At 49.7% G+C, this 14,450-nt stretch overlaps 2 protein-coding genes across 2 annotated transcripts in view; one reads left to right on the top strand and one right to left on the bottom strand.

Annotated features, from left to right (window-relative positions):
• Positions 1-126: 126 nt before the first annotated feature.
• Positions 127-14,450, bottom strand: part of cenpp (centromere protein P) — a 41,711-nt gene continuing 27,387 nt past the window's right edge. Inside the window, exons 7-9 of the mRNA XM_079748160.1 lie at positions 1,804-1,883; positions 1,364-1,455; positions 127-266 (exon numbers count right to left, since the gene is read on the bottom strand). Of these exons, the coding sequence (XP_079604286.1) occupies positions 148-266; positions 1,364-1,455; positions 1,804-1,883 (291 nt within the window). The 3' untranslated portion in view covers positions 127-147. The remainder of the gene's footprint in view (positions 267-1,363; positions 1,456-1,803; positions 1,884-14,450) is intronic.
• Positions 6,449-13,711, top strand: ecm2 (extracellular matrix protein 2, female organ and adipocyte specific; the record flags this gene model as incomplete). Its single annotated transcript, XM_079748152.1, has 10 exons — positions 6,449-6,590; positions 7,299-7,454; positions 8,846-9,655; positions 10,814-10,929; positions 11,487-11,622; positions 11,982-12,139; positions 12,350-12,489; positions 12,703-12,815; positions 12,962-13,175; positions 13,543-13,711. 10 exons carry the CDS (start codon positions 6,449-6,451, stop codon positions 13,709-13,711), a joined length of 2,154 nt encoding a protein of 717 aa, XP_079604278.1.

The following is a 14,450-nucleotide window of genomic DNA, read 5'->3' as shown; positions in this document are numbered from 1 at the left end:
TTAAGTGTTAAGTCATACCATTATTAATATCACACACAGTATTACTTATGCTATAAGGTAGGAATAGGAGTATTTCCTATCAGGTGGAGAGGTGCTGGGGTCTAGGGGCTGGAGCCAGGAGGAGGTCAGACTGAGAGGTGCTGGGGTCTAGGGGCTGAGTGCCATGATGATGTTCTCCAGGGCAGCTTCGATCCCCAGGACGGAGAGGAGGCTGTGGAAGGACTCAGGAGCGCCCTCTAGTGTCCCGGCTGAATCCATGAGGTACTCTGGAGAGAAGGTGATGGTGAGGAACACGTATTCAGGTTGAGTCTCACTCAGACTTTAGATGAAGGTCTGAGTTCTGACAGCAGGCGAGTTCAGCCCTGGGTGAAGGGGTGAACGGGGTAATTCATGCCTCATGTCAGTCACGTCGCCGGAGGCGCCTGATTACCAAACACAAACTCGGCCAGCGTTGGGAAATTTATCTTCACATTGCAGGCGGGAAGACATCCCGTCTGTACAGGATGTTCTTGGAGAGCTTCAAAATGTGTCATGTTTTAATATGAAAATTAATTTATGGATCATTATAATCTATCATAGTATATGTATCATACCATTAGATAAATATGTATTAGAATATAATCAGATCATATTGTTAAAGTGTTAGTGAACTCCCTGGGTCAACACATTTAAAAATCCCTTTTGGCTGCGAGTTCTAGGAAGGAGGGGACATGTCATCCCCATGGTTACGACCAACGGCAACTTTGATACTGCTTCAGAAGCTAGTCCAGTTTTTGTGTGAGCCTTTTTATGAGCTAAATGAAATGCCCCACACACTGTAGTTAGACAATTAATGGTGATGCAATATGATTTATTAACAATTATATTATAATTCCTATCCTAATACCTATCCTTATAACAAGCTAATATATTCATATCATGTTTTTATAGATTATAATATGATGGGGTGTTAATAGGTCATATTATCATAATGAATCACTAGAGAATAATATCATCATGCTGTTGTGTTAACAGATCATTATATTATGATGTTTTGATATATCATATTATAATGCATCACTAGAATTATATCACCATGATAGTCTTAATAGATTATATTATCATAATGCCTTTCTAGAGACTTGCATCTCTATGATGTGTTCAAGGCGAGCTCGAAGACTTCCGTTTGGTTCTCTCTGGCGACCTCTCTGGCAGTAAGCGGTCATTGTTCCGAAGGAGCCGACAGGATCATACTGGACATGCAAGGCCTTTCATCAGTGGGCTCAGGTACCCTTATGTAACCTCATGCGCTTGTGACTTATCAGAGATACATTTAAATGAAAACCTTCCTTAATAGGTAGCTTATAGTATCAATTGATCTCACCTTTCTTGGGAGCTCTGGGCAGGAGGTGGATCTGAGGTATGACTTCACCTTCTTTAGACACCGTCACTGACCAATGAATAGCGAGAACACAGCTAGAGTGACAGACAGGTACATATGAACAACCGCTAGCCAGCCAGAGCTCAGATTGATAAACCGGGCTATCAAACTAGCCATTTGAATCTTTATCACGTCAAGGTGACCTGGGCAATACGCCTGCAATAGTGCCTTTGTTTTAGAGTCAATTACCTACTTTACTTAGCTTCAGTGACATATACAATTTGATTTATATGCAAAAAAATTGTTTACATTCGACTCGTAACAAATCATTTCCTCCTGATCCATAAAGTCATCTGAATGACACAGGGGCAGGGGGGACAGAGACAAACAGGAGTCCAGTGAGAGCAGAGCGACAGGTATTTGGGAGACAGACAGGTGTTTACCTAGGAAGCTCTGGATGGCTCAGGGTCATGACCTCCGACACCGAACCTTCTGGAAGAGTCACCACAGACGGGTACTTCTCCTGGAGAGAGAGAGACAGGTATATAGCATTAAATGTAGAGCGAGAAACAGGTGAAGAGAGAGACAGGTAGAGAAACGTGTAGAGAGAGACAATTATAGAGAGACAGAGGTAAAGTAACACATAGAGAGAGACAGGACAAAGGAAGACAGGTAGAGAGATGTTTGGAGAGAGAAAGAGGTACAGAGACGTGTAGAGAGACGGGAAGAGAGAGAGACAGGTAGACAGAGGTGAAGAGGAACAGAGAGGTAGAGAGAAAGACAGGTAGAGAGGTCACTACATGTAGAAGACATAGAGCCGGTCCAGACCACGTTGGGAGGTTCTGGAAGTGTTCTGCTGAGGAGACAGGAACGTTGTGGCAGAAGCAGATGTTACATGAACCTTCATCTGCCTGATCCATCTCTTCTACACTTTGATGTTCTAACTACCGCTTGATTACTGGCACTTAGACATGCCGACACACACTGAGCCAGCTCGTCGGGAGCACTTAGGGTGAGGTGCTTGCTCAGCTCGGAGGAGCCGGGGATCGAACTAGCAACCTTCCAGTTACCAGCCAACTCGCTCTTCCTCCTGAGCCACATGCTGCCCAGGGCCTGTCCTGGGGGCCCCTAGGGCAGAGGACGGGGACCACACGGCTGAGGGCCTGTCCTGGGGGCCCCTAGGGCAGAGGACGGGGACCACACTGCTGAGGGCCTGTCCTGGGGGCCCCTAGGGCAGAGGACGGGGACCACACGGCTGAGGGCCTGTCCTGGGGGCCCCTAGGGCAGAGGACGGGGACCACGATGCTGAGGGCCTGTCCTGGGGGCCCCTAGGGCAGAGGACGGAGACCACACTGCTGAGGGCCTGTCCTGGGGGCCCCTAGGGCAGAGGACGGGGACCACACGGCTGAGGGCCTGTCCTGGGGGCCCCTAGGGCAGAGGACGGGGACCACACGGCTGAGGGCCTGTCCTGGGGGCCCCTAGGGCAGAGGACGGAGACCACACTGCTGAGGGCCTGTCCTGGGGGCCCCTAGGGCAGAGGACGGGGACCACACGGCTGAGGGCCTGTCCTGGGGGCCCCTAGGGCAGAGGACGGGGACCACACTGCCCAGGGCCTGTCCTGGGGGCCCCTAGGGCAGAGGACGGGGACCACACTGCCCAGGGCCTGTCCTGGGGGCCCCTAGGGCAGAGGACGGGGACCACACTGCTGGCCATCATGGACAGCGCCTCCCATCTGTTCCATGACCCCCCCCGGCAGAGGAGTGTGTTCAGCAGGACACTCCTCTGCCCCCACAGAGTCCCCCTTCCTGCCTTCAGACTGGTCTACGTGTCCTTGGACTAGAGCCACAGCCCCCTCCCCCCCTCCCACTCTGCCCCCCCCCCCCCCCCCCCCTCCCCACTGGCCACGCCCCCCTCCCCCCTGGCCACGCCCCCCTCCCCCCTTCACTCTGCGACTTGTATAGTCGCAGAGGGACTTGTTTTTATCATTGCATTTACCCAATACATACTGCTCTATTCTCATGTGTTTAACTGTTTCAACTTGCATTCTGGAAGCTCTCTGCAAGCACTCAAGCGCTCTGCTCCTTGTTCAGCTTGTTCTTACTTTGTTGCAATATGTGTGTTCATCGTTTTATCTTGTCCTGTCTTGTTCTGCCAAATCAAAGTAATTTCCCGCCGGGGATAATAAAGTACTTATCTATCTGTCTATCTAATCAAATACACCCTGGCACAGCTTAACAACACACACACAAGCACATGTTCACAACACAAGACGGCAAGACAGACGGTTCGGATCTGTGCGCACACAAACATGCACACACAGTCACACGTACACGTACACACACTCACACAAACGGTTTCCCTCTCTAAAGGTTGTGAGAAAAACATCTGACAACTGTTCCACAAGAACTTCGCATTTCTGGGAACGTAGGTAACGTAAAACCCCTCTGTCTGTCTGCCTGCCTGTCTGCCTGCCTGGCTGTCTGTTAACTGTCGGCCAGCTGTTTATCAGTCTGTCTAACAACCTGTCTTTCTCTCTATCAGCCTGCCTGTCTGTCTATCATCCTGTTTGTCTGTCTCTCTGTCTATAGGCGCCTCTGTTTTATTATTCATCTTAAACCCTCCCAAAGTCTCACAGCCAGGGTGTGTTTGGTTATGTGCTTGGAGGGGGGGTGTTTAGTTATTTAGCTACTGTACCAGAGGGGGGGTGTTTAGTTATTTAGCTACTGTACCAGAGGGGGGGTGTTTAGTTATTTAGCTACTGTACCAGAGGGGGGGTGTTTAGTTATTTACCAGAGGAGGGGGGGGGGGGGGGTGTTTAGTTATGTGCTGGGCTGTACCAGAGGGGAGGTGTTTAGTTATTTACCGGGGGGGGGTTATGTGCTGGGCTGTACCAGAGTCGGGGGGGGGGGGTAGTTATGTGTGGGTCTACCAGAGGGGAGGTGTTTAGTTATGTGCTGGGCTGTACCAGAGTGGGGGGGTGCTCCATGTCTCCACGAGAGCCTGTTCATCCAGGGCCCCTCCCCCCTGCTCCCGTATTGGCGGAGTGTGTGTGTGTGTGTGTGTGTGCGTGCGTGTGTGTTATTGTTTCCACAAGAACAGATGGTTGAATCATCTGGCTTTAGTGACTGGAGTTGTAGTTGGAGGCAATTTATGTGAAGTTGTTCTACTGCATAAGGTATTGATGGATATATTTATCCGTCTCCCTGACACACACACACACACACACACACACACACACAAGGGTTTTAAACTGACTGTAGCTGGTATCACTGGTAGGTTTACTGATGGATATAGGGTAGTGATACTGTAGGTGTATATATACTGGTATGTATATGTATAGTACTGGTAGGGGCATCTTGACCCCTCCTGACCTCAGTAGTCTGAAGCTTCTCTCTCTAAAAATGACAGACCTCCACCCCGCAGACCTAGTTATTACACACACACACACACACACACACACACACACACACACACACACACACAGGAAGCAGGGTTAGCAGGAGAATAAGGCTTGTCCCCGGAGCTCAGCTGGTATTCCGGTAAAAAAATCTCATCCTGTCTGTCAGCCCCTCATCATCTGTCTGTCAGCAAGACACTCATCTTTCAATCACTTAGCCTCTCATGCTTTGTGTCTGTTAGCTTCTCATCCTGTCTGTCTGTCTGTTAGCCTCTCATCCTGTCTGTCTGTCTGCCTGTTAGCCTCTCATCCTGTCTGTCTGTCTGTTAGCCTCTCCTCCTGTCTGTCTGTCTGTCTGTTAGCTTCTCATCCTGTCTGTCTGTCTGTTAGCCTCTCCTCCTGTCTGTCTGTCTGTTAGCCTCTCATCCTGTCTGTCTGTCTGCCTGTTAGCCTCTCATCCTGTCTGTCTGTCTGTCTGTTAGCCTCTCCTCCTGTCTGTCTGTCTGTTAGCCTCTCCTCCTGTCTGTCTGTCTGTTAGCCTCTCATCCTGTCTGTCTGTCTGCCTGTTAGCCTCTCATCCTGTCTGTCTGTCTGTTAGCCTCTCCTCCTGTCTGTCTGTCTGTTAGCCTCTCCTCCTGTCTGTCTGTCTGTTAGCCTCTCATCCTGTCGGTCTGTCTGTTAGCCTTTCATCCTGTCCGTCTGTCTGTTAGTCTCTCATGATTTGCGTCTGTTAGCTTCTCATCCTGTCTGTCTGTCTGTTATCCTCTCATCCTGTCTGTCTGTTAGCCTCTCCTCCTGTCTGTCTGTCTGTTAGCCTCTCCTCCTGTCTGTCTGTCTGTTAGCCTCTCATCCTGTCTGTCTGTCTGTTAGCCTCTCATCCTGTCCGTCTGTCTGTTAGCCTCTCCTCCTGTCTGTCTGTCGGTGCCCACTTAGAGTGAGATAGATCAGAGAGAGAAGAGGAGGAGCAGGGAGAGAGGAGGGGTCCAGGTAGAGAGAGGAGGAGGAGGAGCAGGGAGAGAGAGGAGGAGCGGGGAGAGAGAAGAGGAGCAGGGAGAGAGGAGGGGTCCAGGTAGAGAGAGGAGGAGGAGGAGCAGGGAGAGAGAGGAGGAGCGGGGAGAGAGAGGAGGAGCAGGGGTCCAGGTAGAGAGAGGAGGAGCGGGGAGAGAGAGGAGGAGCAGGGAGAGAGGAGGGGTCCAGGTAGAGAGAGGAGGAGCGGGGAGAGAGAGGAGGAGCAGGGAGAGAGGAGGGGTCCAGGTAGAGAGAGGAGGAGCGGGGAGAGAGGAGGAGCAGGGAGAGAGGAGGGGTCCAGGTAGAGAGAGGAGGAGCGGGGAGAGAGGAGGGGTCCAGGTAGAGAGGAGGAGCGGGGAGAGAGGAGTAGTGGGGAGAGAGGAGGGGTCCAGGTAGAGAGAGGAGGGAGAGGAGGAGCAGGGAGAGGAGGAGGGGTCCAGGTAGAGAGAGGAGGGGTACAGGTAGAGAGAGGAGGAGCGGGGAGAGAGGAGGAGCGGGGAGAGAGGAGGGGTACAGGTAGAGAGAGGAGGGACAGGAGGAGGGGTCCAGGTAGAGAGCGGAGGGAGAGGAGGAGCAGGGAGAGAGGAGGTGTCCAGGTAGACCTCCAGCTGGTACAGAGTGCCTCTGTTATGTGCTCCAGGTAGACGCCCAGCAGGTGTACAGTGTATCTGTGTGCAGAGGGGATGAAGTGGGTTCTGCTGCTCGCCGCTCTGGGCGTGCTGCTGCTGATGGTGGTCCCGCCGGCCCAGGGCCACCAGCGCTCCGGGGCCAAGAGAGAACGCCAGCGCAGGGGCAAAAAGAGGAGAGGAGGAGGTGGAGGACGCGGTGAGACACACACTTCTGAACTCGCTCTCTGCTGATACATAGCCATCACTGGCACTCTCTCTCTCTCCCTCTCCAGATACCCACTAGCAGTCTCTCTCTCCAGATACACAGCCATCACTAGCAGACTCTCTCTATCTCTGTCTGTGTTGTGTCCAGGTAGTGATGTGTGTTGTGTCCAGGTAGTGATGTGTGTTGTGTTCAGGTAGTGATGTGCGTTGTGTCCAGGTAGTGATGTGCGTTGTGTCCAGGTAGTGATGTGCGTTGTGTCCAGGTAGTGATGTGTGTTGTGTCCAGGTAGTGATGTGTGTTGTGTTCAGGTAGTGATGTGTGTTGTGTTCAGGTAGTGATGTGTGTTGTGTCCAGGTAGTGATGTGTGTTGTGTCCAGGTAGTGATGTGTGTTGTGTCCAGGTAGTGATGTGTGTTGTGTTCAGGTAGTGATGTGTGTTGTGTCCAGGTAGTGATGTGTGTTGTGTCCAGGTAGTGATGTGTGTTGTGTCCAGGTAGTGATGTGTGTTGTGTCCAGGTAGTGATGTGTGTTGTGTCCAGGTAGTGATGTGCGTTGTGTCCAGGTAGTGATGTGCGTTGTGTCCAGGTAGGGATGTGCGTTGTGTCCAGGTAGTGATGTGCGTTGTGTCCAGGTAGTGATGTGCGTTGTGTCCAGGTAGTGATGTGCGTTGTGTCCAGGTAGTGATGTGTGTTGTGTCCAGGTCCTGACAGAACCAAAGGCCCCCAGATGAGCCTGGGCCCAGCAGATGCTCAGGTCCTGGAGTACCTCCAGAACCTGGACTTCCCAGCCATCCACCCCCCAGCGGCCTCCTACCCCCCAGCGGCCCTCTACCCCCCCAGCTCCAAACTCACTCCAGGTTAGTGCTACTGTTACTCCAGATTAGTGTTACTCCAGGTTATTGTTACTGTTACTCCAGGTAAGTGTTACTGTTACTCCAGATTAGTTTTACTCCAGGTTAGCCTAACTGTAACTCCAGGTTAGCGTAACTGTAACTCCAGGTTAGCTTTACTGTTACTCAAGGTTGGCGTGACTGTTACTCCAGGTTAGCGTTTCTGTTACTCCAGGTTAGCGTTTCTCAAGGTTAGCATTACTGTTACTCAGGGTTAGCGTTTCTGTTACTCAGGGTTAGCTTTTCCCCAGGTTAGCATTACTGTTACTCCAGGTGAGCATTACTCTAGGTCAGCGTTACTGTTACTCCACACCAGGGGTTCTCCGACTCTAACACTTTGGGACCCAAAATATCAGGCTCTAATCTTAACAGTCTATCCTAGTGTACCTCAGTTTTATCTCAGTCTGAGTCTTAGGAGAGCTCCCCTCTCAGACATCAGATGACAGGAGGGGGACCTGTGTTGAGACCGTAAACAGGACAGGTCCAATAGACCCGGCACTTAGGTCCGGCCGTCTGAGCCCTTTAACTACGTGTATTGAGGGGCAGATGACAGGGTGGGAGATACAGAAGTCAGGCTGCATACCTCTGCTCAACCTGCTGAGTCACAGAGAGGGTGGGCGTGGGTTCATACTGACACTACAACACAGCAATTACTGGAAGAGAGGAGCAGAAGGCAGCCTAACCCTCACCCTAACACTCACCCCAGCTGTAAAGACAGTCATCAGCCCTGGCCAGTGTCATTACCACTGGACTGCTATGGTCCCCCGTGATGGAGATGTGATTGGTGATAACAGGAACACATCAGGCCTGTGTTATTATGGGCTGCCCACCCAGACACACCTGCTAAAGATAACTAAATGGTGTTAGGTTGATTTAAGGTGGCTATGATTCACAGCATCTCCCCCAGTCTCTAACCAAGCCCCCTACTGGCTGCCTCGAGCCCTGCACTGCTGCTGGACATACAGTAGGTCTGTAGCAGTTTTGTGACCCAAAGCGTTTCTTTGGGTCACAATCCAGTTTGTGGTGTGTCATTAAAACCAAAGGATGAACCTTTCCGGTGTGCTCAGAGTATTCAGAGGTTGGGTCCCAAGGACACACTGAAATTATCTTTTTGGTCCAGAGATGAAAGAGCTTAGGAACCCTGGGTTTACGGCGGAGTGTTGCTCCCTCTGTGGTGGTCTGTTGGTCTCTCTCTCTCTGTTGGTGTATGGAAGACTAACACAGGGTCTTCTCTGGTCTTCTCTCTCCTCTTTGGTCTCCTGTCTGGTCTCCTCTTTGGTCTCCTCTGTCCTCTATGTCTCCTCTCTGGTGTCCTCTGTCTCCTGTCTCCTCCCCCCGTCCCTGATTGGCCCTTGTAGTTGACCTCAGCCTTGACTTCTCTGGTGACTCTGCAGTTCTCAGCGACCCCATCGACCTCGTAACCCCCTTGACCCAGGAACAGATCCGGCTCCTCCTCTGGCACGAGGAGGAGCAGCACCGCCGGGAGGAGGAGCGGCTGAGGAGGAAGGACGAGGAGAGGAAGAGGAGGAGGAAACAGAGGAAGGAGCAAGCGGAGAGACAGAGGAACTTTGTGGCGGAGAGGAGGAGGGAGGAAGAGGAGGCTCTGAAGCAGCAGATAGCTCGAGAGGAGGAGGAGTGGAGACAGAAGGAGAAGATGAGACAGGAGGAGGCAGAGAGAGTGGCCAGGGAGAGGCAGATGGAGCAGGAGAGGAGAAGACAGGAGGAGGCAGAGAGAGAGGCCAGGGAGAGGCAGATGGAGGAGGAGAGGAGAAGACAGGAGGAGGCAGAGAGAGATGCCATGGAGAGGAAGATGGGGGAAGAGAGGAAGAGACAAGATGAGCTGCTGAGGGAGACACTGGAGGCTCTAGAAGAGGAGAACGAAGAGGACGAGTGGTTGAGAGGAGACGTGTTTCAGAGTTTACCAAACCAACAGAAGGAGCGTGACTTACTCCCTCCTCCTCAACCAATACCTCCTACGCTTCTGAGCCAGGAGCTGGAATGGGAGAATGAGGAGGTGGGAGAAGGCGAGGAAGAGATCAAAGTGTCCCCCAGGAACGCTCTTCCTCCAGGATGTTCCATCTCAGACGTTACCATGACCTGTGAGAACATTAAACTGGACTACTTCCCCCCTTTGACCATCCCACACCTCAAGTCTCTCAGTCTAGAAGGTACTAGTCCACTTCTTAGCTCTAAACCAACCCAAGTCTCTCAGTCTAGAAGGTACTAGTCCACTTTTTGACTCTATACCAACCCTAGTCTCTCAGTCTAGAAGGTACTAGTCCACTTCTTAGCTCTAAACCAACCCTAGTCTCTCAGTCTAGAAGGTACCTAGTCCACTTCTTAGCTCTAAACCAACCCTAGTCTCTCAGTCTAGAAGGTACCGAGTCCACTCCTAAGCTCTATACCACCTCAAGTCTCTCAGTCTAGAAGGTACTTAGTCCACTTCTTAGCTCTAAACCAACCCTAGTCTCTCAGTCTAGAAGGTACTAGTCCACTTCTTAGCTCTAAACCAACCCAAGTCTCTCAGTCTAGAGGTACCTAGTCCACTTCTTAGCTCTAAACCAACCCTAGTCTCTCAGTCTAGAAGGTACTAGTCCACTTTTTGACTCTACACCCCCACTAGTCTCTTAGTCTAGAAGGTACTAGTCCACTTCTTAGCTCTAAACCAACCCAAGTCTCTCAGTCTAGAAGGTACCTAGTCCACTTCTTACCTCTAAACCAACCCTAGTCTCTTAGTCTAGAAGGTACCTAGTCCACTTCTTAGCTCTAAACCAACCCAAGTCTCTCAGTCTAGAAGGTACCTAGTCCACTTCTTAGCTCTAAACCAACCCTAGTCTCTCAGTCTAGAAGGTACCTAGTCATATTCTTACCCCTAAACCAACCCAAGTCTCTCAGTCTAGAAGGTACTAGTCCACTTCTTAGCTCTAAACCAACCCAAGTCTCTCAGTCTAGAAGGTACTAGTCCACTTCTTAGCTCTAAACCAACCCAAGTCTCTCAGTCTAGAAGGTACCTAGTCCACTTCTTACCCCTAAACCAACCCAAGTCTCTCAGTCTAGAAGGTACTAGTCCACTTCTTAGCTCTAAACCAACCCTAGTCTCTCAGTCTAGAAGGTACTAGTCCACTTCTTAGCTCTAAACCAACCCTAGTCTCTCAGTCTAGAAGGTACCTAGTCCACTTCTTAGCTCTATACCACCTCAAGTCTCTCAGTCTAGAAGGTACTATTTGACATCTTATTATCGGACACAACTTACAATGCGCCAGTTATCTAGTGGTTGTTAGTAGTACTAGTAGTAGTATTGGTACTTATCTGGTGGTTGTGTACAGGTAACCTCATCAGGAACATCCCAGCCGAGGCCTTTAACGGCATCCCAAACCTGGAGTGGATCAACCTAGGGAAGAACCTGATCACCTCTGACGGCATCGCTGCTGCAGCTTTCAGAGTAAGACTACAACTACAACTACACAAGCCTGCCTACAGCTACACTTAAAATACACAAACGACATGACTATTACACCCAACTACACTACAAAAACTACACAACTACTTAACAAAACTACAAATACATAACTACACTTACAATACATAACTGAGACTACAACTACACTACAAACACACAAACTACAGTACTATACAGCTAAACCACAAACTACACCAGACTAAACTACCACTTCACCAAACTACAACACAACTACACCAGACTAAACTACCACTACACCAAACTACAACACCACTACACCAAACTACAACACAACTACACTACAAACTACACTACTATTACTTCACTACAACTTCACCAAACTGCAGTACAATACAACTACACTACAAACTACACAAAACTAAACTACCAATACATATAACTACAATATAACTACGCCATTCTACAACTACAGTACAATACAACTAAACCAAACTACACTACAAACTGCACCACAACTACATCCTACTCATAGTAACGGTGGATCCTGACTATGTCTAACTGCTGACCTCCTTCTCCAGGGGCTGCAGTTCCTGACACGGCTGTACCTGGACGGGAACCTTCTAGAACGTGTCCCCTCAAACCTGCCCTCCACCCTGCAGGAACTGAAGATCAACGAGAACAAGCTGAGCACCATCAAGGAGAAGAGCCTCCGAGGTCAGTTCACCTCGTGGGTTTACGTGAGGACAGCTTCAAGTACACTCTGGTCTCAGGCCATGTGGTTATATTAATTAAGGCATCGAGAAGACGTTTCTAAAGCGGAGGTGGAGATACATGTAAAGGGAGATACATGATTCATTAAGGTCAACGGTAGGGAAAGGTTGTATATCTAACGTATATCTTAAATATTTATTATTATTATCTAAGTCAGTTGCTGTATATCTCTGCACATTATTCTAAATGTTAGTTATAGTATACCTAGCAGGCGTATTTTATTCTACAAGTTAGTTGCTGTATATCTGTGAACATTATTCAAAAAATGAGTTAATGTATATCTAACGTGTTTATTATTGTAGGTCTAAGCAGCCTGATAATCCTGGAGATGGAGGACAACCTCCTGAGTGAGAACAACGTGGAGCCGTCTGCCTTCTCCCCTCTGACCCAGTTGTTCTACCTCAGGCTGGGCCGAAACCACTTCCGCACAGTCCCTCAGGGTCTACCCCCCACACTGCTGGTACGGCCTGATAACCAGTAATAACCTGTTAACCTATACCATTTCATTACTGGTATTCAACTTTTAACCCATACCAACTAGTATTTCCCTTATCCCAGTTACCTGTTAGTGTCACAGGCCAACAGTGTACACTGTTGGCCTGTGAAGCCCTTTAAGACTTAACTGTGATTAAGAACTACACAAACAAACAGACCATGACTTGTCCTTCAGGAGCTGTACCTTGAGAACAACATGATTGAGGAGATCTCAGAGGTGGTCTTCAACCATACCACCAGTCTGACCCTGGTGTCCCTCAGGCACAACCGCCTGGACGAGACCAGGATGGCCCCGCTGGCCTGGATCAACCACAGGTACAGTTCACATTTTCATCTCCCTGCTGCACTCTTCATCCCTTCATCACCCTGCTACACTTATCCATCCATCACCCTGCTGCACTACTCATCCCTCCATCACCCTGCTACACTCCTCACCGCTTGTTCCCACTCCAACTCTTCCATCATCTCAACATCATTCAGTTTTTCTAGAATCAGGATGGTGTGTCTTGACTGACTTTCTCTCCCCAGGAGCCTGGAGTCCATTGACCTGTCTCATAACGACCTCTACCTGGTTCCCTCCTACCTGCCGAGATCCCTCATTCACCTGGTTCTGGTTGGGAATCACATAGAGAGGATACCCAGTAGGTGGCTTTGGCTAACAATCACAGCAGAACACACCTGCTGCACATAGTGGGATATAACAATAATTCCTAATGTTGTTAGAGGTGGCGATATCTAGCCTGGGTCAATGCCTGGTTAAGAGATGTAACCCCATTGAACCCTACAGGTTATGTGTTTGCCCACATGGACCCTGGGCTGGAGTATCTGTACCTGTCCTACAACAAGCTGGACGGGCATGGCATCGAACCCGAGTCCTTCTTCGGTGCGTACCACTCCATGGTGGAGCTGTGCATGGACCACAACCAGCTGGTCTCGGTTCCGGCAGGAATCAGCCTGATGAAGGCTCTGCACTTCCTCCGGCTCAACAACAATAATATAAGGTACTAAATATTACAGTGCCATAAGGTCTTTGAACTACGGTCTGGTCTTTGAGATATAGTGATGGTTGGGGGTGATGGTCTGGTCTTTGGGCTATAGTGATGGTTGGGAGTGGGGGTCTGGTCTTTGAACTATAGTGATGATTGGAGGTGATGGTCTGGTCTTTGAGCTATAGTGATGATTGGCGGTGATGGTCTGGTTTTTGAGCTATAGTGATGGTTGGGAGTGGGGGTCTGGTCTTTGAACTATAGTGATGATTGGAGGTGATGGTCTGGTCTTTGAGCTATAGTGATGGTTGGGGGTGATGGTCACGTCTTGAGCTATAGTGATGGTTGGGGGTTGGTCTCTGAACTGTGGTTCCCGTTACAGGAGCATCGCAGAGGATAGCCTGTGTGAGCCAGGGATGGAGGCAGACCCCACTCTGGTGGCTGTGAGGCTGGAGAACAACCGAATAGACCCCAACAGCATCTCCAGCAGCAGCTTCTCCTGTGTCCGCGCCACCTCCAGTGTGGTCTTCAAACCACAGAGGAAAGACTGAACCACTTCTCCAAACAGTGTCCATCACCAGGCTAACTACAAAGACTGGAGCTCTCCATCACGTTATTCCCCTGCCATGCTCATGCTTTGGTGTGCTTTCCCCACTGAAGACTACACATGTGCCTGGTAGTGTAACAAAATACCTGGTAGCGTAACAAAGTACCAGGTTCCAAGAGTACCAGGTTTAGGGGTGGAGATAGCGATACTGCAAGCCACTGGTCCACAGAACAACCCGACATGAGACTGAGAAGAATGGCTGTGAAGGCAACACAGATCCCCAGACCTTCTCTTTGCACTGACCAAATCCCACCTGGTCGGGGGCCATTCGTGTGCAGCTCATGTATGAATGACATCCATTGGGACTGAAGTGTAGCCAACAACTGGGTTTCTCATCATAAATCGACATGGGAATGCTGCCTGTACTGTAATCTGGACAGAGAGTACTAGATAGATACATAGATAGTACTTTATTAACCCAGGATGGGAAATTATGTTTTTCTAAATTAGGAAGCGTAGACTGTTGACAATACATTGGTCAGCAGAATTCAGTTAGTACTTTTACCAAAAGGATGTGTATTTAGTGTTTAAATATCAATTAACCTTTTGTATTGATATAGCATTCATGAAAAAGAGTGAAACCAAAAGGGAAAAATAGGTCAAACACAAAGTCTGAAACTGTAAAATGAGGACAAGCAATTACCAGCATCATTGGCAAAGTCAAACAAAAAGCCTTTTAACTT

The sequence above is a fragment of the Pollachius pollachius genome, assembly GCF_949987615.1.
Source record: "Pollachius pollachius genome assembly, chromosome: 12".
Classification (NCBI taxonomy): Eukaryota; Metazoa; Chordata; class Actinopteri; order Gadiformes; family Gadidae; genus Pollachius; species Pollachius pollachius.
Note: the sequence above shows the minus strand (reverse complement) of the source record. Positions and strands in the feature narration are given on the sequence as shown.